Genomic DNA, 27,772 nt, shown 5'->3' on the forward strand with positions numbered 1-27,772 from the left:
TTGTGTGAGTTTTGAGCAATTCTTCCAGCCTTTGCCTCTCTTTCATACGATCAGCAATCAGCGCTTTAGCAACAGGATGAGAGGTTTGGTTGGAAAGCCAGGAACCGGTCCAATTCCCAACGTGTCACCCCAGCTTCCTCCTGCTCTTGTTAAGTGCAAAGGAAGCTACCGGGACATGCCCTAACGTGAGACCCCCGCTCAGAAGCGCGTTTTCGACATACTTGCGTAGCTGCTGCCCGATGCCCTTTCTTGTTCAACCGCGGGGCGGAGGCTAGATGGGGCTGGGCCCTATAAAAAGGAGGCGGAAGGTGCCTCGCTTTGAGTTTAGCCGTGAGCGAAGGGCAGCGCACTGAAGCTGGGCCGGGCGCCGCAATGGGAACGTGGGCGGTGGGACTGCTGCTGGTGAGTGCCGGGGCAGGGAGGGTGGTGAGTAGGGGGGAGGGGTTGATGACCGTCCGCTGTCTGCCCTGGTCATCCCAGGAGGGTAAAATGTTCCCTCGCGTTGAATATGGGCCAGCCGGCTCGACCTGCCCTATGGAATTTTCCGCCTTTGCTTCCGACAGAAGTTCTTCAGTAGCTCCCTTTCCTTTTTAATTTGTGTTTCGGGATTTGGAGCCGCGGTAACAAAGCTCTCCTGAGCCCATAGAAGCGTGGGACGTCTGGAGTAGCGCAAGAGAAGCTGCGGCTCTTCCTCTCCTCGTAGGAAAGGGAGCGACAAAGCGGGAGTGAAATCTTTAATAGCGCTCTGTTATCTAACTGTGAAATTGAGGGGTTCGCGAAGCCCGCAATTATGTGGAAGACTTTCGGTGTCTCGCGGAGAGAAAGTCGGAAGGGTGGAGCGGCGGCAGAACGGAGTGCTCCCGGCTTTAAGTCGGCCGCTCGCGGAGCCGAAGCGGAGCTTCGGGGCCGTCCCATCCCTCTTCTGCCATAGTTCACCTCTCTCTGGCCCGCCGTCTGGCCGGCCCCGCGCACCTGGCTGCCTTCGTTCCTCGTGCCGCTCCGCGGGAGGTGCCGCGCAGCCACACGGGCTTCTTTCGGAGGGCGGAAGCTTATTGCTAGCGCTCGTCTGGCTGCAGTAACTCTCCGTTATGTCTTACTAACTTGTCTTCTGCTGAAGATCATGGAGCCAGGGAGAAATGACGTCTGAGAATTCACTGGGCTCTCCCTCTGGTTGTCCCACGGAAGACACAGAGCTTTCTAAGTTAAAATAACACAGTAAACGTGGCGAGGGAGAGCGAAACGAATCCCTCGTAAGAGGTACAAAACAGCTTCCGAAGTGTGTCGCCGGTGAATGAGCGGAGAGATGGAGGGGGGGAGGCGGAGCAGCTTTCCTACAGCACTTTAGCTGCGGCTCTAAGCGCGGTGCTGCCCTAACCTATCCTTTGTGACTGTAATTACCGCTGTGAGCAGAACACTTAACAGAAATTAGTCTGGGTTCCCTTGTGGCTTTCCCGTGAGCTTACAGAACCATCTCCCCGAGATCGCTATCCAGAATGAATCACCTGAAAACACCTGTTGTTTTCTGCTGTAGGTTACCCTGCTGACAATGCCCGGAAGCGGCGCAGAGGTCTGCGGAGAGGGAGAGTACTTGTATGAAGGCATTTGCTGCATGCTGTGCCCGGCAGGTGAGACTCCAGGAAGGCAGCGGCCGTTTCCCCCTATGTCAGGTGGCTGGGCCGCTATTCCACATTCCATCAGGGAGGAGTGCAGGCCCAGCTGGTGCTGCCGGTGGCTCCCCGGCGCTGCCGGGGCCGGCCTTTATTGCGCGGCGGGATATTGTGCAACAAGGGCTGGGTGAGGCGCCTTGGCAGCAGTTCTGAAAAATCTCTGCCTATTCTGAGGATGAAGTGTTCAAAGTCGGGTGGCTTCTTTGTTTCTAACAGTTGGCCCAGAGGAATTCTGATAGTTCTGCGTGTGGAACTTCACCTTGCATTTGTTCTCCCCGTTTCTCTCCTTGTGCAGTCAACGCAGCTTTGTGCTGAGAAGTACCCTGCCTTTGGGTAGTATCACAGAGCTATAGGCTGAATTTAAAGAATTTGGATGGAAATGAGAGACCTCCTGGATTGTTTCTGTTGCACAAGCAAATCTCCTGTGCCTGCCATGTCCCTTCCAGCAAGATGGCACTTGCCACGTGAGCAATATCTTGCTGTTGTAATGAATCATACTTGTTCCTTGGCCTGGATGGCTGCTGCCTTTGTTGTGATTGTGCTTCCTGACCATTTGGTGCCCCTTGGTTCCTGTGTTGGGCTGTTTGCTTGCAGGAAGGGTTGAACTTTGACTAAAAATGGTTTTATGTTGTAACATTCTGAGAGTGCTGCTGCGGCCACCAGTTCTCCTCTTCCACAGGTACTTATGTTGCTGAGCACTGCAGTACTCCGCATTCAAAGGGAATATGTGCCTCTTGCACCGAAGGAAGAGATTACACTGCCCATGCAAATGGCTTGGAAGAATGCTTGCTGTGCAGACAGTGCAAAGACGGTACCAAGAAAAATTTCAATTAAATCTTTAACTTCAGGCCCCTTAATCCTTGAAGTAAGCCTGGTCCTCTGCTGCTTTTGCACTTCTAGTTGTTGAGAATATTGAAGTTGGGAAAAATAAATCTCATTTATGACCAGCATACAACTTGTGCACAGTTGTGCAGAGCCACAACTTTGTTTTCTAACTCCTGTTTTTTAGACCAGATAACTTCAAGAACCTGTACTGTGACGAGTGACACTGAATGCCAGTGCAAACAGGGATACTTCTGCCCTGCTGAAGGCTGTGAAATATGTCAGAAATGCAGTCGAATGTAAGTTAAATAGGGTACTGAAGCAACCGTGTTCTTTCTAGTAGACTTAACAGCTGTGGCCCAATCTGTGTCATGCCTACCATGTGCTATTTGTCTGTAAATAATTCTCTTGAAGCCTAATGGTGCTGGTCATGCTTCTGAGCTCTAGGTGATGAAATACATGAGGTTCAAACCTAGAATTTGCAGATTTCGATCCTGTCCGTCTTGTTGCATATGGCTGTATGCTTACACTTCCTGTGTCTCTCTAGTTTAGTGCTTTTCCCCATATTGGTAACTGAATAAGCTTTGTAGCAGCCACCCTGAAACTCAGGGAGGTAGAACTTCCTGTTGGAGGAAACTGACTGAATGAATAATGCATCTACCCCTTTTTCCTCAACTTAGAGGCTAACATACATAAGCTTTTTCTGTTTTTCTTTTACTTAATCAATGTAGGATCTTTTAAAACTGAAAGATGAATTCCTAATGTCATCTGTTCAAGTTCTGTTAATGTTTCTAAGCTTTGCCAGAAAATGAACTGGCATGGACAGAGCTGCAAATGTTTCTAAAAACCTCTGTATTGCCCCTGACTTTAGGTGTCCAGAAGGGAAAAAAATTGTGCAGATCTGCAATGCTACAATGGACCTAGGATGTGGCTTACCTGACCAAGGTCTGGTACACAAGTATTACTTGGCTTGTCTACTGGGTGTATGAATTGTAGATTATGACACAATAGCTTGAACTACTGCAGCATATGTAAGACTTCTTGTGTTTTAGCCTAGGAGTTATTTGATAGAGACAGGTTCCCAAATGAGTTGGAGAGACAAATATCTTAAACTTCACTGCAAGGAAAGGGTTACACTGGTGGAAAAAGCTGCAGATATGCTAAGGGTTCTTGGAGCATCAACAGTGATGCTGTTGGAAGTGGTGGATGGTACAAACACTTCTAATATTTAGCATGTCCAAGAAGCTGTGTATAGTGTGACTTTTTTCTGGGGGGAAGGAATGGGCCTATTGGAAGTACTGAAATGCCATCTTTTGTGTACTTTTTTTCCTCTCATTTCTTGCATGTTCTCTTTTCTGAAAGCTTAGTGGGTTTTGTATTGTGACACTGTACAGAATCCCTCACTGTTATTGGAGTAATGATGTGCAATGGAAACCTGTACTTGGATTCAGATCAGCTGAAATACCCAGCATGTCTTCCACAACAGCTGGGGCATTATACTAATGTGTAGCTTAGTTTGTTCTGTAGCAAGGAAGGCTCACACTTACAACTATCTCATCTGAGAACTGCTTCAAACTCTAATTCTGTTCATTTTCATTTGCAGGAAATAAATATCTTACTTGGATGATTGTAATAATTTTGGTTGCTGTTTTTTCTGCTGGTTTGCTTGTGTTCTGCGTAATAAGGAAGTGTAAGAGTGGTAAAGGTAACTCTGCTTTATTAGTATCCACAAACTTTGCAGAAAAAGGCAGAATGTGCACCAAAGCTATCCTTGTTCTTGACATTAACATATGGGGCCTGCTTAATAGGCAAGTTCCAGGCTGTTTGGCCTGAGAAAAATGAAGAGCAGTTTTATCCAGTAAATAAAACTTACAGGCTTTAACTGAATGGATGCTTTAGCCTCAAAGCTTAGCACAGGGCATGTAAAGGGAGGTCCTCATTTACTTCATAGTATTAATGAAGGTATAAGAAAAATGAGTAGTGAGCTCAGAGGTAGGGTGCAAGAAGTAGCAACTAATCAGATCATTAATTACTTACATTCATTGGATTTGGCTGTGAAGGTTTTCATATATTTCACTGCCCTTGCGCCATTTTAACAACTTAGTACAAATGTTGATATGTCCACTGTCAATTAATTCTTGTAGAGATTTATAAATTTGTCTGAGAAAAATTTTTCCTTTCCTGCATGTTGAAGTTTTCTTGTGAATAGCTTAAATGAGAATGTTGGGAATGATTTGAAAGTTTTAAAGTCAACTTTATTCAAACCACAGCTTACTGCATTTATTGCAGTAGAAACAATCTCTGCCTTTTCTTTAGCTATTGCAATAGCTCATGAAAATGCCTAAGAGGCATAGGCTTGGGGATGGGGAGAGTGTTTTGAAGGAGGGGCTTAAAATCCAAACTGCGTTTTGAGACCTGTCTCATGCAGCAGGACTGCTTGTCACTGTTTCCACTGTTGGTGGAAGCTAAGGGCAGTTCTCCATGTAAAGTCTGTCCTTTCAAAGAAACTTAATGACTGGTTCTGGAGCTTTGGCTTATGTAAAAAGTCTATTATATATAACTACTGCATGAGTTTAGCTGTGTTTAATTTACAGCAATTTCCAGAAGTATCTTAAGCTTTAATTTTATTTTCCAGCCACTTTCTCTGACAAAGAAGAGAAGGGCCTGGTAAGTATATAAAGGATGAAGTTTTGCATGACTAACTACTTGTTACACAGCTCCTGATTTTCTTTTTGTCTCCCTGTATGCCTCTGGTGGGATGCGTTCCTGAGGTGCAACTAGTTGATTTTATATTTCATGTATTCAATTCCATTGAAATTGGCCTTCCTGGTTCTTGATTTGGAAATATTACAGAGCCTGTGTCCAAGATGTTGCAAAACTGGGGGGGTAAGGGAGGAAATAGGCTAAGTACGAGTGTTCACTTCAAGCTGTTGCTGAGCGATGCTTTGATTCCATTGGTTATTTGTTACTTCATGCTTGTATTCCTCAGAAGTGACAGCTATCTCTTTCCTGCATGCTGATATACTCAAAATGCAAGGAAAGCTAGACCATAAGACTACTCCTTGTGGTCAGCAGACAAAGTAACTGAGTCTCCTGCAAGCTACGAAGCAGAACCTACAGTCTAATGCCTTGATCCAAGGCTGTCCCGTAAATCAAGGAGTTCAGGGCTCAGAGCATGCCAGTTCAGGGTGACAGCCCTGCAAATGGCTTACCACACTAAGGCTTGCTGCTGATGCATGTTTAGCTGATAAAGCTGTTTTCACCCTGGCCACCCTGTAGTCAAGGACTGTTTAAGAACCTTACTTCTACACAGTCAGAAAACAATGCCATTTAATAACTTGCTTTTGGTCTCAAGGCAATTGGACTTAATGATCTCTGTAGGTCCCTTCCAACTGAATTACATGATTTCTAGTCTTGTATTTAGTGAGATAAGACAGGACTAGTTAAATAGTATTTAGCTTCTCTGTTTAGAATTTTCTGAATAAAGTTACACTCCTGACTGCACAGCAAGATATAAAGAAGTTTGATCTCAATGGAGTAGTCAGTGATGCTTAACACCAGGCCCTAAAATGTCTTCAGAATTTAAGAAAAGGATCCACATTCCTCATGGCACATGTAGCAGAAAAATACGTGCATCTTTTTTGTTTCTTACCCAATACAAGTACTACTCCCTTTATGCATGAGCTTTTGTCTAATTTTACTAGTTAAACATTTCAAGTAATTAAATGCATTTTAAATGTCACAAATATTCAAAGGCTGAAGGGACAGAATTGAGAGGTCATCAAAACGTTACCTTAAATTCTTCTTTTCTTTTTTTTTAAGGTCCATAAGTGGCTCAAATATATGAATCATCCAATAGGTTTTGTCAGGTTGTTTCTTCCTGCACCCTGGCCAGGTTCACAGTGCTTCATGTTCTTGTAGAAGCTGATGAAGGAACATGGCAAAATACCTGGTCAAACTGGTGTAGTATAGGAACAGGCAGAAATAACTACTTTTTTTTTTTTTTTTTTTTTTTTTTGAATAAAACTGTAGTGGACTGTAATCACAAACTTGTATATGATGATGCTTACCTATAAAGTAACTGTAACAAGCATGACTTGCAGTACCCATGTACTTAGAGAATTCATGCTACTGTAATTAAGATAATTGGAGAGTTGCATGGTCCTCAGACCAGACACTTGAAGCACCAGCACATTGTCCTTGAGAGTGTTAGTGAACATATTGTGCAGTAAAACACATGCATTGTAAGTATATTGCTGCTATCTTATTTCCCAAACTGGTCAGCAGCTCTAAGTCAACCATGCTGTAAGCCTTTCGGTGACCTATATAAGAACTTTCTCTGTAGATAGGAGCAGCTTGTTTATTTCATTTGCATCCTTAAAATGGATTCAGTGAAGATAGAGCCAAACTACACATGTGCTGAGTGGGGTGGCTCCTGTCGCATCCCTGCCTATGTGTGCTGGTGCTGTGTGGCCACTGACCTCATACAAACAAAGTGTCCAGTTGCTTATGGGGGGAATGTATCTTAAAACCAAGTCTTATGGGAGAAACAATTAAAACTTGTCCTTACTTTCTACTTCAAATAAATAAATTAATGCTGCCTGAAAACTTTTGCTTTCAACACAAGCTGATAAACTCTATACGTGCTGGTCTGTTTCATGCTTCTACTACTCCCTGTGGGTCACTGTCACCCTGAGGGGAACTGTGGTCACAGGCTTATTTAATGCGTTGATAATGCAGAAAGTGATACTTCCCCCTACCTTTATTCCCCTAGCTAAAGATATACAGTTTGCTCTGGTACCTTCTTTGAACTGGGTCTATCGTGTGAATGTGAGGAAAGACTACTTAAAAACAAGCAAGTGCATATTAGTACACTCACAGAGAGCTGATAATGGTCTGTCAGCTCAGCAAAGCTCTGAACTTCATACAGTGATAGGTTTAAAGCCTGTTAGCAGGCTGATTGGTCATTTTAGCTTAGGTGCACTGTGGCAACTGAATTCTTTCCTGCTCAGGAGGGGTATGCCTCTTCTATGCCCAGGGAGGAGCAAGCAGTGAAAATACACGGAAAAATTCCTTGCAGTTGTTGTGGATAGATTATGAGAGTTACCATGCAGTCTAGAGGAAGCAGAGCAGCCAGCAAGGTGAAGAGTTTAGGCTCTAAGACTGATTGAAATACATCTATAAAGGCTGTGTTGCATATTTTTTTTAACTTCACTTAATCAGCACCTCTCCTATTTTTTTCTTTGATACTGGTGATTTCAAGTATTCTGTTTTCTTCCTTTAAACTGTCCACAGAGCTCTGTCTATGAAACTTCTAAAATAAGTTATTTTTCTTTATAGGCATATGAAGATAATACACTTTTATCAGAAGTGAAGACAACTGAAAATAATGCATCCCATCCAGACAGTGAGAACTCTGGTGAGAACCCAGAGAACCAAGAGTACGATAGTGTTAATTTGGAAGTGAGCAACACATCTCCAGAGGAAAACAATGCTGTGTCTTATGAGAGAGGCACCATCTCACAGAAGAACTTGTGGTACCAAACACAAGAATGTTGGAAGAGGATCAAAAACTGGTCATCATCTACAAAAAATAGTTGTAATCCTACTTTTCAACCAAATGCCCAGTGTACAGTAAGGGGTGTTAAGATGCCAGCATATCGTATGGTAAGTCAGGGAAAAATAATCTCATAATGTTTTTTTACTGATATAGGTATAATTTGAATTGACCTCTTTGCTCTTCCATGAGTCATAGATGCTGTTTTCAAGACAGTATTATAAGGAAGTGGAGCCTTTGCTTAAAAGATACAGTAGAAAATATGGGAAGTGATATCTTGGGAAAGCAAACTTCAGCCTTTAATCTGCAGTACCTCTCACCTTTTTGTTCAGTGTTTGTACAAGAGCAGTTCTTTTGCAATAGCAGCAAATATGTTGCCTTGTTGCTTCACTTCTTAGATAGTAAGTAGCACATCTGCTTTCAGCGTGCTGTTTTCTTTACTCAATTTTTTTTCAGCTGTGCTGTGAAGCTTTCCCCACTCTTTTATTGGCACATATACACTGAAAGTAATCTATTGAGTAGCTCAGAAGTTAAGCTCACTTAATTGTGATTTAAGTGTTCTGACATGCTACAGTAATGGTCCAACTTTTTTTTAATCACAGGTACAAAAGCAAAAATGTCAAATAATTGTTAAAGATCTGACTCAAAAAGGTAAGTATTGTACAAATGGTCAAGTAGTTTGAATTTGCTTTTTCTTGTTGACTTTAGTATACACTAAAGGAATAGTTCAAGGAGACTAATGAATTAAGTCTTAAGTCTATAAGGCTTTCATTTGAATGTAAGATGCTAAAATAAAATTATTACGGTATTTAAGTCATAATCACTGAGGCAGATTACTTTGATGCATAGATCTTCTGGAAGTATAATACATTCTTACTTTGAAGAATAAGCACAGTAAAGAATTTGTCAGTATGTATAATAAAAGTCTATATGACAGCAGTGGGACTGCCTTAATGACTGAGGAGCATGTCAGAATAGGAGTTCTGACAAATGTCTGTTATATGTGAGACTGCGTCAAAGCCCTACAAGTAACCAGCAAGCTGAGGTGCTGGATATCAAAGTGATTGGCTTTGTTAGTGCTAGTGTTAGCATGGCATGCCTACACGGATAGCATAGTGAGGTGTTTAAAGGCTACAGTTGAGTAGCTGTGTTAAGACTAAGTAAAAACATGCAAGTCAGTGAAAAATTCCCTAAAACCTCTGTTACTGAATAATATTTTGTCTTGAGAATACTTTTTAGATGTACAGACTGGTACCTTTAGTTTCTTAAGGTAAGTAGGAAGCCTGTTCGTCCTATTGCTTCTTAGATGACAAGCCTAATCTTGCTGCCACTGTTTAGTCCGTGCATGCATTAGCTAAAAAGTGATTGGGAAATGTGCATATTGGTTGCAGGGGAAAGACATACTATATTTTGAAACCTGAAGTAATATGCTTTTTTTTTTTTTTTTTTTTCCTTTTCAGAACAAATGGATTGCTTTTTTGTTTTTATTAATACAGTACCGGTGAAAAAATGGAGGAAGCTTATGAGAACTCATCTGGAGGAAAATGTTATTGATAAAATTGAATATAAGTGGCCTAATAACACAGATGAGCAATCTTATCAGATGCTTCTCACCTGGAAAAACATGCTGGGGGAGAAACAAACTATTATTAAGTTACTGGATGAGCTAAGGGATATAGATACCAGGGCTTACAGTAAAATAGTCCACACTTTAACAAGTAATAACATTATAAGTAAAATAGAAGCTACAGCTTAACATTTCCAATGAATTTCAGAAATGTTCCTGTATGTATATAGGAAGCTTGTGTAAGTGAGGATGTCGTAAGTTGCAGGTAACAGTGGCTGTGTGGATGTGATGCCCTTCTTACCTGCACGTGGGCTGGAAGTGTTTTAACACAGCCTGTGCTGAGTTGTGACAAGACTCCAGCAGCAATATTTGCTTTATTTTATTTTATTTGGGTTTTTTTGAGTAGTACAATGTGAAAACTCAGGTGCCAGTGGCAATTTAGGAGCTCTGAGCTTCTGAGTTTGCCTTTCCTTTGTGAAGCTGTGAGGAAAGAAGCTACCTTTCTTGTGCTCTGTGGAGCCGAGAACACCTGTTGCAGTTTTTGACTGAACTGCCTTATTTTTGTTTACGAGATAATCGCATTTCATTTGTGGTGGGAGCACGTGGCATGCGAAATGTTCAAAGTACGGCAATAAAAACTCACTGAAGACAAAGGCTGGAGCTGGTTCTTGGCCGAGGGACGGGGCTGGGCGCGAGAAGAACTCTACGCACAAAATGGCGGCGGTTGAGACGAGCCCAGCCGCGCGACGCCCGCCCGGCCGCCCCTCGCGAGGCGGGAAGGCGCGCTGAGGGCGGGGCCGAGAGGCGCGGGGCCGGTTGCCATAGCGACCACAGGTCGGAAGTAGCGTAGCGCGGGCTGGGCGGGGCGAGGCGGGAGTCGCTTCCGGGCACGCTGTTGCATCAGCTCGGCGGCGAGAGGTGGAGGCGGCAGGATGGCAGCGGCCCCAGCCGAACAGGGTAGGTGTGCGGAGGGTGTCGCGGCTCATCCCAGGGGGCCCGGCGAGGCGAGGGGAGGCGTTCTCCGGGACTGTCACGGTGCCGTGAAGGCGCTGAGGGCGTTCGCCGGGATGATGTCATGGCCCCAGCCGCTGTCAGAGCGTCAGGTGGGCGCCGTGACGTCACGCGGCGGGGCGGGGGGGCCGCCGAGCGGCGCTTCTGTCAGGCGGCGCGCGAGGTGCTGGGGGGCGTGAAATGGCGGCCGGCGGGGGGCGTCGGGGCGCGAAATGGCGGCGGGGACGTCGCCTCGATCTCCCCCCTCAGCGGTGGGGACTGCGGCGGCGACCCCGCAACGCACAAAAGTACCGCGACGTATTCCTGAGGTGCAACTTCTGTTTTTTTTCTCGACGGGTTTTTATTATTTTATTATCATCTTCTTTATTTGCGCCTGTTCTCTTCCGTATGGAAGGAGGGACGGGGCTCTCCGGTAGCGAATATAAACTCGGAATACCAGTCGTACAAGAGTGAAATACCACGATGGTACGTCAGGGGCTGGAAATTTGTGTCATTCCAGCTGAGGTTCTAAGATTTTGTCCCTTTTTTCTGGATTGCTAAAAGTTATTTCCCTCTTTTCTTACCATTCCTGTGTCCAGAAATGCCCATTTCCAAGCCCCGTTTTTTTGTCAGCGTTTTAGTCTGACACCAAACGCTCAATTCTGAGTGCACTTAAGAAACATTTTTAGTTCCATTCCTTCATGGCAGAACAGCCCTGGTGCTGGACCTGGACTGTGATCTGGTTTCAGTTTGGGAAAATGGAAAGTGGAACTCATAGGGCTGAAGTGAATAGGTCTGAGCAACTCCCGTGGTGGGATATGCCTGTCCTAAAACCCCATAACTGCTATCAGCACCCTGATCCCCACATGGGAGTCTAGGGAAGCCCCATTTCTGGCTCTCAGTTTGGAGCTGCGGTAATACCGATACGTTACCAGCTTCTTTCATGAGTTATTTCATTTTGCAAAAGCCCAGTTGTACAAGAAATGACTCTTGAAAATACTCCGAATACTAAGGTTTCCTCTCAGAGAATGCAACCACAGAAACCCCAGGGCGTTCCGGTTGTCTTACAGGTGTGACCCACAAGGTCAGCAGGTTCAGGGATGCCCAGGAAACTTAATTCTTCCCTGAAGCAAAATAGCTTCTGTTTTCTGTTTAAGTGACCTTACTGTCTGCTTTATGGCTTTCCTGTATACACTTTGCTGTCAGAACCTACAAGGAACAGAGGTTTTTGGAAGCTTTTGTTTCCTTTTTCAAGGAGCAGATGGTTTTGGGACATTATGCTTTTGTTACCTTTTTCAAATGAATAAAAGTGAAAATTTCCATCAAATTTGTTATAATGTGTATCTCACCTCACGATTAAACTTTGAAAGCTGTTTGCTTATTCCTTTGAGTCTGTGTTTGCTGCAGCCTTCCAGCCTGTTTCCCAGTACCCCCAGCTGTCACCAAAGCCTTCTGCGTATGGAAAGAAGAATGTGTGATAATTACATTGCTCAAAGAGACTGTACACCAGCAATTACTGTGTGAGGGCTGTATTAGTGTCTACAGTGGAATTTTTTTGAAACAACTTCTAATGATGGGAGAGCGTTACATTAGCAGTATTCATTCTTAGGATTTTTGAAGGTTGTTTTGCTTCCTTTCCACCACTTTGTGCACAGTGCTTGTTTTCTGAATGGAGCTGCTCACAGGTGATGTGATTTAGAATCTGTGGATCATTCCATTCACATGAGTGAATTCTGCATTCTTATACAACAGCTCTGTAGCCAAGAAGACGCTTCCCAGTGCTGCTGAGAAGCAGCAACTGCAGTTTCTATTTTAGGAGAAAAGAGAAAATTATAGTTCAAGAGAATAATCAATTTATTAGCATAGGTTCTTAAAGACCAGTGTTAGGAAACTTGGTGCCGTATGTGTCCATTGGCCTGTCTCTCTCAATAGTTGTTGAATCCATAGGTTGGTGTTAATTAAATTCTGCAGTGGGCTGTCCCTTTGCAGACAGCTGGCAGACTGAGCGAAGATGGGTCAGAGATGTAGGAGAGCCTGGAGTTGCTGAGGTTTGTGAGGAAAGTACATGAAGGAAGACCAGGAAGTATTTCAGTGGGAATGTGTAATGAATTGAAGGTATTGTGATATCCTGACGGGGAGGGATTGAGAGTACAGGTGTAAATACCAGGAAAACAGACTTCTGCAGAGTGACTACTCCTGTTTTTATTGTGATAGCAAGGAGATTGGAACAGACTTCTATAGAAAGATAGTCTTGACTGATTTGTTTTCCATAAAAACAAATGGCACTACTTCTCTGTGGCATGCTGCCTTCCAAGTACAGTGTTATTGCATTCATTCTTTGTAGGAGCTGAATTTGAGTCAGTGATCTTTCTCAACATAAAGACCTCCCTTCTATTAGGTTCCCTGGGCTAACTGGTTTCTCTGATGCATTATACTTCTGAGTTGGCTGCTCTTACACTGAGGCATAATGTCAGACTTATAATTTCAGGTGTTAATGTGTGCACTGAGATTGTTCAAATGAATTTTGTCTATCCTGCTTACCAGGACTGAACTGGTACCAGCCGTGTTTGCTGCCTCTCCTCACTAAAAGTAGCGCATACGGGTTCTGTCATCTTCGTTTTATTTGTGTGTGTGTTTGTACAACTTCCCCTTTTAGATTGGTTTATAGATGTGGTTGGAAAGCAGTTATACTGTTTCAGATACACTGAGTTGATTCCCATTAGCAGCCTGGTGTATGATTAATGGCCATAATAACCCTAATAATACTTAGTGAGTGGAGTGTTGCTTTCCTTGCAACAGATCTTTAAAGATCTTTTCTTTGAGATATAGTTTCATTTTACACAGATTATCCCTGCCATTTGTTTTTCCATCATTTGATTCATGGACACAAAATTCACTTGTCTTAGGTTTCCATAGTTCTTGAAGGTAACTGTTTCAAACTACTTACTCTGTATAAACATGTAAAGTTCCACGTTGATAAATATCAGTAAATATTTGGGAGCCTGAAAAGTCTGTAGTAAAAGTAACTGTGTGAGCCAAAGCCACATCCCATTCAGCTGGGTAAGGCTAGGTGTACAGCCTCACTGTGAACCATTACTGACTTGTTACTCCTTATTTAGAATTAACAATTACATGGACAGCCCTCGAGAAGGACTGGGAACATAGGATAATTCTGCCTCAGTGTATGAATTTTTAATATTGTTGGTGACTTTTAGTTTTTATTTTTTCTACCTCTGATTTTTTACATTTGTTCTGATGGGCTCTAAAGTGGTGTGCCACTTATCTTGCTGTGCTCAAGAAAGTCAAACACAAATGTACTCGGCATCAAGCTGCCATTTCCCTCTTATCAGAGTTCCTCTTTTCCTTGAGAGCAGCTGTTTAATTTTTACTAGATTACTTTAATAATTGATTTTCATGCAGGAAATGAGTTGCTCGTGAGGTCCTAACTGATAATATTTGTGTGAAAAAAACTTTTTAGTTAAAGTTCTTCACACAGAGGGTGGTGAGGCACTGGAACAGGTTGCCCAAGGAGGCTGTGGATGCCCCATCCCTGGAGGCATTCAAGGCCAGGCTGGATGTGGCTCTGGGCAGCCTGGTCTGCTGGTTGGCGACCCTGCACACAGCAGGGGGTTGGAACTAGGTGATCATTGTGGTCCTTTTCAATCCAGGCCATTCTATGATTCTGCAGTTCCTTGCACCTTCCCCTACTTCCCTCGGGCACCTTTCATCCTTCCCTTCCCAAGAGCTTTGGCCTTTGGAAGCTGCTTGTGCAGAAAAGGTTCTGCCAGTGCAGAAAGCAGCATTTGTGACAGTGATCCCTGTAGGATTCGGGAATAGGGACAGGTGTTCTATTACTGCCTCCCTCACACGTTATTGTCCTTGGCCATGTCTTAAATTACTTTCTTGGCTAACTACCCAAGCAGGATGGTGGCTTAATGTTTACACAGTGCTTTGAACGTGAACAGAGTTTCAGATGTTGAATCACCATAGGAAAATGTCAGGGTTAGGCTTCATATCCACTGGCTTGCAGAGGGCATGCCATTACTGTGAGTTCCCTTTGGTTGCTTCCTCTATAGGAGCACGTTCTTGTGTTTGCAAAGATGAGGCATAATTAAACCCGCATTGCCCACGTACCAAATAAATTGTAGAACTGAGCTGTTGTGAAGCAGAAGCACATGCCAGTGTCCTTCTGTACATCTCTTTAATCATATTCATTTTAAGTGTTATTCATGTCTGAGGAGAGAGGGTGGTCTACGTACCACAGTGTGAGCATAAATCTATTAATCGAAAATGCGTAGTTATTCATTATCTTGTATTAAATACATTTCTCTCAAATTTCTTGTCAGTTGCCAGAGCTAATTTGGAGGGGGTGATGTGTAGTATAAGGATATATTTTGGTCATGGGATCTCCTTCTTTTAATGCTGACTAAATGTCCTGTGCCTCTGTCTTTACAGCTTCCAGCTACAGTTTTATTCTGAGCATTAGTGAAGAGGAAGCCAGGGTGAAGGCTTTGAACGAGTACCTGAGCACTCGTAGTTATATCCAGGGGTTCACATTTTCACATGCAGATGTGGAGGTGTTCAGAAAGTTTTCGGGGCCACCTGTGGACCAGTATTTCCATGTTGTCCGGTGGTACAGACACATAGAAGCAATCTATGATGGCAGCAGTGAAAAAAATGACCCTTGTAAACTTCAAACAAGTGAGTAATACGAACTTGGTGGGCAGGTTATAAACTAGCTGCCACTAATGGTTTTTCCTGCTGAGAACTAAGTGTTTCCTTTTGTACTCTCTTGCACAGTTTACAGTTTACTGTATCCACTTGTATTCAAGCTCATGAAATTCTTCTTGTGTACTGTTACTGTGTAACTGATGAATCCTGAGCTATTTGAGTGTTACAGCTGTTTCCACAACTCTTTGGTTTTAGAGCTCCTCAATGTTTGATTATCAAATCCAAATTTGATTATTTGTATTTTCTTTAGAAAGCTTGCCAATGAATAGTAAATGGATATGTGGGTTTTGGCTGGTTTCCTACAATAGCCCAATTTGTTCTGTGATTTTTTTTTTCTCTCTTGTAATAAAGTAAATTGCATACTGTTTCTGAAGATGGTTATTAACACTGAATTTTGAAAGGAATGTTTGGGGTTCTTTTTTAATCCTGGTCATTTAGGAGTTGCTGATGATTTGAGGAAATACTAACAGGTTAATCCAGGTCATGGAGTAACCATGGGTGCTGGCATTTTTGGGAGCTGCATCATTCTCCTTAGATGATTTCCAGTGAGCTAGTCTAATGTAATTGCTTTATAGTGAGAGCCTTGCTCTGGGAGTCATGAAATAATAATAATAACAACACAGAGCTGTTTTATAGTGCTTGCAAGATCTGTAAATGAATGCAAAAGGTGTTTGTCATTTTGACTGGTGGTTGTTGACTAATATGACTCCAATGACATCTTCTCACAACCTGTCATCATACTGTTCTCAGTTCCTAGCAGAGCAGCAGTTAAAGTCAGACCCTATGAGTGGGTTGCGTATCCATGTGTGTGCCTCCATGCATTTCTGCTGGTTATTGATTTCCTTTCAGCAGTCGAGGGATCTCAGCTGTACCACTGGCTCTGGTAGCAGATTTAATGCCACTAACTGCTGTTAGCCTGCAGGATTTCATGGATCAAGGTGGGGCAAGACAAGAGAAGCTTTCAGTTTTCCTGTCCGTTAAATCTTTGACGTTAAGCCTCTTTTCCTCAATGATTGTGTCCTGTTAGCTTTATGATCTGTGCGTATATATTGTAAGTCCTGAAAAAATGCTCTTCAGTGTTCAGTGTGAAATATCATATGGATCTGCCAGGCTTCTTAGGCCAGTGTGTTTTTGAATATATCAGAGTGCCCCAGAAATGGCTTAGAGCAAATGAACTTTGGTTCAGCAGGGGGAAAGTTGCTGTTGGCAGGGATGTGTTTGAGCAGACTGAAAAGCATGCCTGTTGCTTTGCCCTTGGTGTCCATGTAGTGGATATAATGTTGCAGCTAGCTCACAAACTGAGAACTTTGGGGTGCAGTATCTTCTCCTTATCTCAGTTCCTTTGTTTGTTTGTTTGTTTCCTCATGTTTAGTCTGGTTATAAGTTTAAAAAAAAAAATTAAAAAATGAAGCTTTACAGCTTTATCTTTTGTTAGACTAACCCACATAGGCTTCCTCCCCTGGGGGAAGTTTTAGCCGCAATTAAGCATACCAGGGTAATCTTCTAGATCAAAGAGTAAACAAATCCATACCTTGCTGTATGCTCTGTGTTATGGATAGACAGCTATAGCATTGAAGTCAGTAACGTACAATAAAATACATAGAATAAACACATTTCTGTGGATCCATAAGATGGAGATCAAATGGAGTCCTTTAATGAGACTATTAGAGTACTGTGGTTATTTTTTTTTTTCTTATTCAGGCAGTTATTCAAAAAGAGGGAGGTGAGGAGGAGATTACCTTTTTTTATACCACAGGTGTTTATGTAACTTGTAGGTTTTCAGTCAAAGTGTTTGTATGAAGGTATTAGAGAAACATTTCATGAAGAACATCCTCCGATAGAATCAGAAAGGCAATTTGATTGTCAAAACAAATAGTTTATATAATATTTTAATTGCAGTTTAAATGAGGATTCCTAAGGATGATACTGTATATATTAACCTGGCAGCTTTGTTATATTGTTGAGTTTTGCTTCCCTTCCAGGTTAACACAGTAACTAACATAACATCATTACAGCTATAAGCAGCCCTGTGCATGGCAAACTGCAGCTCTTTGACAGATGACGTGCTCATGCTAGCCTTTAAAAAATGAGTTTAATAATGTTAAAAATAGAAAAGCAAATAAATGCAAGGATAACCCTACTCAGTCCCACCCTTAACATGCAGCATCTGAAGGCTGCAGTGCACAGGGATGTTCCACCCTTCCAAAAATGGCAAGGTGTGTCCGATGCCCCCTGGATAGTACAGAATATTCCATGTTGAATGGCTCTTCATTGTTTTGAAAAGTGGTGCTTGGACTTACTGTCCCACCATTTAAAGTGAGCTCTTGGTATTCATTGTGATGGAAAAAAAAAAAAAGTTTTTGTTCTGTGAACACTGATTTGTTGAAATCGGATTTCTTCTGGACACAATCATCTTGGTGATGGTCATACAGAAAAATGCCAAAGCAAAAATAAGGAACTTGGCAAAGAGAAAGTGCTTTGAAATGTACTGATGAAGTATAAACTTTCTGTTTTGACAACACTTTCACTTTGCTCTGTATTTTATATTACACTATTTGTGCATATGTAACACTGTTTAAGAATTTCTACTATGTTGCAAAGTATTGAAACTGCTTTATTCCTTCTTACCTTAAAGGCAGGTTTTAAAATATGAAAGTTCCCCACAAAGCAGTTGTTACACTTCTTCCAATCTCTGGGTATTGTTCACTAATATCACCTGAGCTTTATCTGCTTTTCTTAATGGCAGAATTGAGCCCTGTGCTCGATTGGGGCGTATCTATGGTAAATAAAATGTTCAGAAATGCCTTGTGCAGATAGCAGCCATATAGAATTAAAAGGAAAAGTTCTCTCTGAACCTTTTGGTCTCCTCTCCCACTGAGTACACAGTGTTGATACTGGCTGTAGAGATGAAGTCAGGTTTCTGAAGACTTTTTTGCAAATTCTCTGTAGATCTGTGATGTGCTCTCACAGTGAGAACAGTGGCATTGCAGAAAGCCCAGGACTGCCATGACACCTTATTAATATTGTGTTATGTTTATGATCTTTTGTTAATGCTTAATTGATTGCATGCTCTCACTTGTATACTCTTTTTTCCCCTCGTTACTTAAATCAAAAAGTAATGAGTGGCAAATGAGAGGGCAGAAAATAAATGAGATTGAAAGTGTTTACTTTGCTTTTAGTGGCATTTTAGTGGCTTTAGCTCTAACAAACATAGTTTAGACTACTACGATTGGAGTTGTTTTCTGTAATTATACGCACACATATATATATATATTGAACTAACACTGTGATAAGGAGGAAATGTTACACTGTAAACTTGTTTACATTTTCAGTTCTCTTTAAATTGTGTTTTTCCTAGGTAAAGGCAAACGTATGCAGCCTCCTTGGTCTCCTCCCGAAGGGACAAAACATTCTAGACTCTGCCTCTACAACAGCCTGACTCGCAATAAGGTGACCAAATGAAAGAAAACTGAAGGTCTCCTTAAAACACAAATGGGAGTTGTCAAATGCTTGCTTAATTGTATTCCAAATCAATAGACTGGTTTCTGAGTTTTATTTTGTGACAAGAAGGTGACAGAGGTGTTGCCTCAGTCAAGTGTGTTTGCTGAGGCCGGTGCCATAATGTGCACAGTCAATATACATGTGTGTGTGTTCCTTAATGTGTAATATGAAATAGCAGTTTATCATCATCCAGAATAGCCAGTGGCTCCTCTGTAATATAGATAAGTATAGGCAGCATAAACAGTATAAAATCTGTTTCTTTTTTATATACTTTGCCCTGTGTAAGAAAAATCTTGCAAGTTATAAGCTTATAGTATAAACTGGCAAAACATCCTATGGTCTTGGTTGAAGGTGCTTTGGGAAGGAGAGGAAATGCTGAGAATACTGATGTTATATGGTACGTAATATTCAAGAATGTGTGAACTTGATATACCATATAACCTTTTTCTATGCCTAATGTTCCATTTTACATGCACAACTTGGAAAATAGCTTGCCTAATGTAAATCTTTTTAATTTGCTATCTGAATTGATGGCAGTGCAGATAGCAGTGCGTGGCTGCTTATGTTCTCTCTTATGTGCTAGTGGTAACCTTTTCTTATAGTAAAACTGGGAGTGGGATAGCCACTATATTTTCATGTTCTGATATTCCAAACGTGGTGGTTTTGGTTGAGATCACGTCTTCAATTCCTTCTCCTCACTGTCCCATCCCTTTCAATTAAGGAAATATTTCAGCCGCAGAATGGAAAAAAAGTCACGTGGTATTGCTGTGGTCCAACAGTATACGATGCTTCTCACATGGGACATGCCAGGTACTGCAGTTCCTAATTTTGATGCGAGTAATAACATTGCATACAGTAAGAAAGGAATTAAATAGAAAAATATATGCAGAATTGCTCAGAAGGTAATGCCTCCTGTTAATTTCCATGGACACTCCAACAGATACAAAGAGCACACTAATACTAGTAGAGCAAATTCTCAGCTGCAAAACAGTTTTTCAACATAGTCACAACCATCAGTTTTGTGTTTTTGCCAGTGATGATCAAGAGCCTGCATGCCATGCTCATAACTATCTACACCAGCAGAGGTGACCTGCTGTTGCTGCTGCTGAAGTGCACCACTCACTGCCTCACTGTGCTCACATCCACTGCCTTGTCTCCAGAAATGTTCAGCAAGCGTTGATGAATGTCAGTGGGTGCCATTTTTCTGCATGGTGGAATACAGTGACACACCTTTCCTTCATCCACGCTTCCATGTCTGATGCCATTTTGTCAGACTGCCCCTCTGCTGCCATCCATCACATGGCACTAAAATATAATGGGAAGGTTCAACCTGTGTTGCAATACCACCAACATCCACCTCTGACATCATGGGCCAAGATAATAAAATAGAAGGCATTACTTTCAGAGCAGCCCTTGTACCTTATTTAGATGAGTGTGTTTCTGGAAAGTAGTTTTGTCAGACTCAACTCTTGAGATTTAGGGTTAGAAGTATATTCTGTTATTGTGTGGGGAAAAACTTTACAGTATAAAAGGAAAAGTTGAAACTGCTACAGAAGTATTGGCTGAGGTTAAAGTAGTTATTGCATGAAATAGAAGTATGTTCAAGCTGTTCATTTAAAGAAAATGATATCTTTTTAGGTCATACATCTCATTTGATATCCTGAGAAGAATCTTAAGGGATTATTTTAAATTTGATGTTTTCTATTGTATGAATATCACGGATATTGATGATAAGGTATGATTTTTTTAAATTGTAATCTAAACTACTAAGTTTATGCATGGAATTCAGAGTGTAATTGCCATTTGATAAGCCAAGATCAATTATATATACTTACTAAGGCATTTGTGTTAGACACAAAGTCACTGATCTTTCTTTTTTCTGAAGAAGACTTTGTTCTTGTATGCAAGTGAATGCTTTTATAAATCATGAGCAGTAAGCATTTTACAAAGATAACTTATTTGCTTGTTTAACTGCCTGTTGTTGACATGTAATTTGTTGAGATAGCAAATTTGCTGTGTATGGTGTTTGATTTATATTACTGCATGTGTTTCTTGTATCTTGTTAAGTACGTAGGGATTCTGAAAAGCATTGATGTTGAGTAGTTTATTTACTTTTTCTCTAACTATTGTGTTTCTGCTTTGCAGATCATTAAGAGAACAAGACAAAACTACCTTTTTGAACAGTATAGGAAGAACAAATCAACACCAGCTCAGCTACTTGAAGATGTTAAAACTGCCTCAGAGGTGGGCTCAGTATTTAATCCCTCATAGTGTCTTTAGTTCTTAACTTAGGAACATAGCAAAGTATCTAAAGAACACCCCAGACGTTGCTGCCTATTTAAACTTCATGTATGCTTATGTTATTCTATTGAACTGATTCCACATAAATAAGAAGTGTTACTGTGTTTCACATTGGTTTTTCTGTTGTTCTAGAATTAACAAGAACTATTTATAAAACTTGTCTGTCTCTGGTTGAGTACTGTATGTGTCAATGTGTATAATGTTGTTGGGTATTGGGGGAAAAATAAAAGTCTTATTTGTTAGAATGCAAACTTCAAAAGTTTTTAAATGGTGGTATGTCCATAATCTTTTAAAGCTGTAGATACCTGTGAGATTTCTCTTCTGTACCACTGATGATGGCCTTTGAAAGAGCAAAAAGTCTCCAAAGTTTCAGGGATTTAATAAATTGTGTATGTTGGATTAAAGGTGGGGGAAGGTAATTCTCTAGTCATTTTAGAGCTATGGATCACAAAGAGATTATTGGTCTAATGAATGGAATATGGGCCTAGGAATTAGGTAGCCTGGAAATTTTGCCCAACTGTCATTGCCTAACATACCCTTTAAGCATAGCATTTAATCTCACTGTGTTTCACATTGAAGCTTCTCCATTTCAGATTTGGGATAATTAACTACGTAATTGAAGTGATCAACTACATAGAAAATGGAAATTATTAATAACAGTACTTATGATTTAGTAATTTATAATGGTTTTAAAAAACCCAATTCAAATGTGAAGTAAATTTTTATGCTAGTGAATGTTCACCTTTGTTTCTGATGAGAAAGGTGTGTTTCAATAGTCTGATAAGAAGCTATAGGATAATTTATCACAAGCAAGGCGCTACATGGCTAAGTTAATATGTTGTGTGTGGAATATAGCCCCACTGCACTACAAGTTGCTTGTTTTTTTAAACCTTTTTTTGATTGTAGCTCTTTTCAGTTAAATTAAGTGAGACAACAGACCCAGATAAAAGGCAGATGTTGGAAAAAATTCAGAATGCAGTGAAGTCTGCTTTTGACCCTCTACAAGAAGCTGTGCAAGCAAAACTCCCTGCAGAAGAGATCAGCAGATGTCATGAGGTCAGTTTGAGCTCCTTTTAGAATGATTTTTGTTATGGCTTTAAAAATAGTATTTTGCTTGTGGCAATTCCTGAAACAGTGTTGAATATATACCAAAGATTATTCTAATTAGTGACAGTAATCCTGTTGACTTTCTTGGGCTTCAGTACTGTTCCAGTTACGAGTCAGGCAATAAAATAGCTAACTTTTAATAATTGGCTTCTGCATTCCTCTTCTCTTGCTTTCAGATTATTCCTGATCAGTAGTGCAGGAAGCATAGGGTATGTTCCCTCTCGCTGACATATCTTAAAAAACAAAACAAAACACAACAATAGAAAAAAAGCTACTATTGAATCAGGTGTTATTATAAAAGTATACTGACCAAACAGAAAGCAGTTAAAATTTACCCAGATACACCTTTTGAGCTGGGAGTTGTTGGTTTTTTGTTTGTTTGACATCTCTTAGTATAGGACAGAGAAATATATCCGTGTTAGGATTCCAGTTGTTCAGATGCTTTTCATTGATGTGCACAGTGTAAATTGTACATGTTTATTAAAGTGACTGATAGCAAAATGCATGACGTTATCACTTGCATTCCTTTCTCTGGTGTTTTATCTGTACATATGAGGGACAATAAGATAAAAATGTGATTACTTTGTATTTGTACCCAAATGTCTTTTTCCTGGAGCAAATCTCACTGTTTGGGATAAGACCTTTTTACAGAGTTTAAAGAGAACAAGGCTTTGATCAGTTGCACTTATAATTACTGTTTTATAGATACTATTGGAAGAAGCCAAAGATTTACTGTCTGACTGGCTGGATTCAAAATTTGGCAGCCAAGTGACTGACAATTCCATATTCTCAGAGCTCCCCAAATTCTGGGAAGGGGAATTTCATAAAGACATGGAAGCTCTCAACGTAAGTAAATTAACTCTTTTCTGTTTTAAAAGTGTGTATGCCATGCCTCATAATACCCAGAATATGGTTTACAGTGCAGGTCCCTAAATACTTATCAAAAACCTTGCGTTTCAACCTTATAGATACATTTTTTTTTCCTTTAATTTTTGATATGAATACATAGATAAAAAGTTAGCACATACTCTGTTTCTATCCCAGCAATTTTAGAACAGTTGTGCATGTTACAAGTGCCAATGGCAATCAGATCAGATCTGATGCATGTACTCCATCCCTTCTTGATCTGAAATGGCCTTAAAATCATTAACCGATCCAGAAATTTCAGGTATCCTGTTTGCTGCATGGAAGAGCCTTACCAACCCACTCATCATTGACTACGTATCATTCTTCAAATTGTTTGGTAGCAATGGCAATCAAGTGCAGACTTATATGTTACAGGTGAAATACTGAGTCACGTGCAGTGGGTCAGAATAGCAAAAGTTTGTTTATTTACTTCCAAATCAAAGTGGCGTGCTGCCTGTTCTGACAGGAGTGCAGTATGCCATCTCTTGCAGCGTTGTGTTGTTAACATGGCCTTAGAGGCTGAGAAAAAATTGCCACAGCTCATCTAGCTCATTGTTGCAGAACAGAGAGTTTGAAGTAGGAATCAGATTCTACTGCCTTTTAAGCAGGTCACTTTGTGAGTATATGATACATATAAATATATATACATACAAATATACACTACATATATGTATAAAATGCTATTTTTTACTTTCTTAGGTCTTACCTCCAGATGTTTTAACGCGGGTTAGTGAATATGTGCCAGAAATTGTGGCATTTGTGAAAAAGATTGTGGATAATGGTTACGGGTAAGCTTGCTACTGAATGCCTTTGTGTGTTTATATTGTATCAGAGCCAGAATGATTGCTTTCAAAACTCACTTTGAACTCTGTTCTTTGTTTTCATATGGAATGGTATTCTTTTCCAAAAGCAGCGTTTCATCAAATAAAGGCATTTCAGAGTCCTTTGTGTAATACCTGCTGTGTTTAACCTGATGAAAATTTGCTACTCTATACTTCTAATTTTCAAAAGGACAAGTTAGATTATTAAATTAATAGGGTGAAATCCTCGTTCCTTAAAATAAATAATCAAAGTCCAAATCACTTGAACTGAGTTTGACTTACAGTCTTACAGTTTTGACTTACAGGGGTTTCAAAACTATGTCCCTGAGTGGATTGCTGAATATCAGCTGTAAATAACATAGATTTAAAAACAAACAAACAAACAAACACAACAACAAATTATTTTGAAATTAGAGCCTGACATTGTCTCATGCTTGAGAAAGCTGGGCTAATCCTCTAGAATTTCATAAGTATCATGATAGATTCCTGATGGAAATTTTTGAGTGTTTTTTCTCTTTTTGGCCTCAGTTTTTCAGTGCAGATATGTTTTTATTGTGAAAAAAGCAGAACTGTTTCAGTTGTCTTGCATGTTCTTGCTTTAAACCTACATTTTTCTTCAAAAGAAGAAAAAAAGGAAGACTATTTGTATTGAACTATGAGCGCTCATTGTGATCCTAAAACATTTTTCTCAGACTTCATCTCACATTGGCAGTAGAAGAAAAATCAACAAAGCAAAGGGGAACAAAAAACAAAATGGGCTCCGAAACAAATACGATTCTTGTTATATTATCGCAAAATATTAAAAGGGATCAGGAATGTTGTATATATTTGTTGGGACTGTTAATTTGGCATCTCACCTCTTTGAGAACTTAAGAAAAAATGTTCACTTTCCCTTCAGTGAGTTTTTTTCTGACATTTAGTGGCTTATCTGAAGTATTTATGACAATGCCGTAAAACTTAGGTGAGATTTTAGCTCACTTTAGCAGCACCATACTGTATATGGGTTTATGAGAGAGAGTAAGAAGGTTGGTGATTTTGAGTGTACAATTTAGTCTCAGGTCTTGGTAGAAAAGTAAGCTATGTAATTATCTGAACTTTTCAGGTATGTGTCCAATGGATCTGTATACTTTGATACTGTGAAGTTTGATTCCAGTAAAAAACACTCCTATGCTAAGTTGGTTCCTGAAGCTGTGGGTGATCAGAAAGCTCTTCAAGAGGGTGAAGGTAAAAAGGGGAAATAACATTTACATACATTGCTCATGTGTTGATCTCTTCAAATGATTATTGTCTATTTTATGACAAATATTTGTTGATGATGTTTTTTTCTAATTCCTCTCTAATACAGAGAATTCTTGTTGTATTGAACTAAATCCAAATATAGATCTTTTGATTAGACCTACTGCAACAGTTTAGCTTAAATAATGAGTTTTATCAAGCATTTTATCTACTCTTAATGTTGTGCAATTTTAGTAGAAATCATCCATAAAATGTATCATGAGTATATTAAAAGATTTTTTTATGTTGTGCTTGTAGGCAAAATTAAGATAACTATCAATATCTAAGAGACAAGACATTTAATTACATTTGATTTTTTTTTTTCTTGACTTAAACTCTGATAGCTGAGATTGCCTGTTATGTGTGAAATAAAAGGTACTAGCTTAAGCTGCCATCTTAGTGGCAACATGAATGCATCGTTGCCACCGTGCAAGCAAGGACAATGGTCTGCTTTTGCAAATAGAGACTAAAACAGAGTGATTAATGTAACTGAAACCACAAATAGCTTAGATTGCTTGCAGCTTAGCTGCTTTGACTTATTTGAGATGATTGCCACGACAGATCACAGAATCACAGAATTGTAGGGGTTGGAAGGGACCTCCAGAGATCATCGAGTCCAACCCCCCTGCCAAAGCAGGTTCCCTACAGCAGGTCGCACAGGTAGGCATCCAGGCAGGTCTTGAACATCTCCAGAGAAGGAGACTCCACCACCTCCCTGGGCAGCCTGTTCCAGTGCTCCGTCACCTCACTGTAAAGAAGTTCTTGCGCACGTTTGTGCGGAACTTCCTATGCTGCAGTTTCCAGCTGTTCATGAAGATGAAGTTATTTTAGCTAGCAGAAAGCAGGGGACTGGGGAGCAGAAGGGGAGCAGAAATGGTGGATTTCAGAAACTGCAGCTGATGTAAATAGAGGGAAGAAAAATACTCTTCGTGCTCAAAGTGCATAGTGACAAGAAATGAAAGAATGAGATTGCAAGTATCTCAAGCTGTACGTCAGAATTGACAAGTGTATCTTTGAGTTTCACTTAGTCTCTCTCAGGCTCTCATGTGGCAAGTGGTATTGTTGACAAGAGACAGTTTTTGACAGTACTGCAGAAATGGTAAATTCTCTTGTTTTAAAGATGTTATAGCAAGACCACCAAACAAGTGATCATAAAGAAATGACAGAAACTAATATGCACAGCATCTGTGGTAGCAACAAAACAATAAACTTGTAGATATTGAAGAATTACCAGCCATTCTGTGTAGCAACTGAGGCAGGGGATGTAAAAGATACCCTAGGACTGTGTTGTGTGCATATTAAGGCAAGTTAGTTAGTCTTGATTTTGGTAGTTCTGATTTTGGAATGAATTGGTTTTCCAGTCTTATCTGTGAATATGAGATTTCTTTATTTCTATATTTCATTTTCTACAACTGGAACACTGGAATTGTGCCTGTAGAGATAATGCAGATCAATGTCATGTCAAAACTTAGAAAGCAGCACAGCTGATGCTTGTTGTCAGCTTTTCTATCAACTAAATATTAATAAAGAAGCCCGAAGAGTTAACAAAGTTAATTCTGAGGAATTTCAAGGGCTGAGTATTTTATCTTTCTTTCTTTTCCTTTTTTTTTTTTTCCTCTCAGCCTCATTCGGTGTCAGTGAGGCCAAAAATCAATAATAATTGTGTTAAAGCAAAATTTAACTATTTATATATATATTTTTTTTTCTTTTGAAAGGTGATCTGAGTATCTCAGCTGATCGCCTATGTGAGAAGCATTCTCCAAATGATTTTGCTTTGTGGAAATCCTCCAAGCCAGGAGAGCCCTCATGGGACTCTCCATGGGGAAAGGTAAGCACATTACAAGCAGGGTTTAGATCCTCCACACCTTATTAAGTAGCATGTTTTATATTTAACAAATATTATGCCTCACTTCATATAAATGTCTGGATTATGAGGATCTTGTATTCAGTTGTAAGTTCTATTGCTATAGTCATTCAGTTACTTAAAATACGTATCTATCTGCCTGTTCATCACTTTTTAAACAGAATTCAGCACGCAGACTTATGATGCCTGTTATTGGTCAGTCATTTATAATCTTTATCTCCAAAGATTTTTCAATTCTCATTTTTCTTAGTGATGAAAAATCAGCAGGATAATCAAGGCATCACAGGTGTATGTGCCGTGTTTGATATTCAAGTCCAACTGTATACGTTTATAAAGCTGAGTCTTAGCTGTTCTGTTTTTTTTTTTCTTTGATAGTACTGTATCTCATTTTCTCAGTGTAGCTGCTTAGGGGCAGAGCAGTGAGATGGGTGGGAGAGGAAGACAGGTAGTCAGGTAACACATTTGTCTTCACAGGGGCGGCCAGGTTGGCACATTGAATGTTCTGCAATGGCTGGATCCATTCTGGGAGAGTCGATGGACATTCATGGAGGAGGGTTTGATCTCCGATTTCCTCACCATGACAATGAGCTGGCACAGTCTGAGGTGAGTGAGCTGTTTGTCACTGGCCTTTAGTTTCTGCAGTGATAAAGCTGTCTGCTTTGC

The 27,772-nt window shown here is 40.5% G+C and overlaps 2 protein-coding genes across 3 annotated transcripts in view; both read left to right on the forward strand.

Moving 5' to 3' along the window:
- The first annotated feature begins 205 nt into the window (after positions 1 to 205).
- Positions 206 to 10,280, forward strand: LOC125694577 (tumor necrosis factor receptor superfamily member 10A-like). The gene is made up of 10 exons (XM_048948045.1): positions 206 to 402; positions 1,532 to 1,625; positions 2,347 to 2,478; positions 2,677 to 2,788; positions 3,361 to 3,434; positions 4,093 to 4,194; positions 5,125 to 5,156; positions 7,830 to 8,156; positions 8,649 to 8,697; positions 9,507 to 10,280. The coding sequence occupies exons 1-10, from the start codon at positions 373 to 375 to the stop codon at positions 9,800 to 9,802; spliced, it is 1,248 nt and encodes a 415-aa protein (XP_048804002.1). The 5' UTR covers positions 206 to 372; the 3' UTR covers positions 9,803 to 10,280.
- Positions 10,281 to 10,455: 175 nt separating this feature from the next.
- The window catches only part of CARS1 (cysteinyl-tRNA synthetase 1), a 35,776-nt gene continuing 18,459 nt past the window's right edge, over positions 10,456 to 27,772 (forward strand). The window contains exons 1-12 of one of the 2 annotated variants that reach the window (XM_048948043.1): positions 10,457 to 10,570; positions 15,059 to 15,304; positions 18,693 to 18,784; positions 19,557 to 19,645; positions 20,474 to 20,570; positions 20,981 to 21,079; positions 22,043 to 22,192; positions 22,949 to 23,089; positions 23,849 to 23,937; positions 25,073 to 25,194; positions 26,961 to 27,073; positions 27,584 to 27,712. In XM_048948043.1, coding sequence (XP_048804000.1) covers positions 10,546 to 10,570; positions 15,059 to 15,304; positions 18,693 to 18,784; positions 19,557 to 19,645; positions 20,474 to 20,570; positions 20,981 to 21,079; positions 22,043 to 22,192; positions 22,949 to 23,089; positions 23,849 to 23,937; positions 25,073 to 25,194; positions 26,961 to 27,073; positions 27,584 to 27,712 — 1,392 coding nt within the window. In that variant the 5' untranslated portion in view covers positions 10,457 to 10,545. Of the gene's footprint in view, positions 10,571 to 15,058; positions 15,305 to 18,692; positions 18,785 to 19,556; positions 19,646 to 20,473; positions 20,571 to 20,980; positions 21,080 to 22,042; positions 22,193 to 22,948; positions 23,090 to 23,848; positions 23,938 to 25,072; positions 25,195 to 26,960; positions 27,074 to 27,583; positions 27,713 to 27,772 lie in introns of both variants that reach the window. The other variant, XM_048948044.1, reaches the window with a different exon arrangement.

This window comes from Lagopus muta, chromosome 6 (genome assembly GCF_023343835.1).
Source record: "Lagopus muta isolate bLagMut1 chromosome 6, bLagMut1 primary, whole genome shotgun sequence".
In the NCBI taxonomy this organism is placed as follows: Eukaryota; Metazoa; Chordata; class Aves; order Galliformes; family Phasianidae; genus Lagopus; species Lagopus muta.

Coding starts and splice junctions, on each gene's coding strand:
- LOC125694577 (XM_048948045.1), top strand. CDS start 373: ATGGGAACGTGGGCGGTGGGACTGCTGCTG. Junction 2,479..2,676: donor GTGCAGACAGTGCAAAGACG/GTACCAAGAAAA, acceptor CCTGTTTTTTAG/ACCAGATAACTTCAAGAACC. Junction 3,435..4,092: donor ATGTGGCTTACCTGACCAAG/GTCTGGTACACA, acceptor TTTCATTTGCAG/GAAATAAATATCTTACTTGG.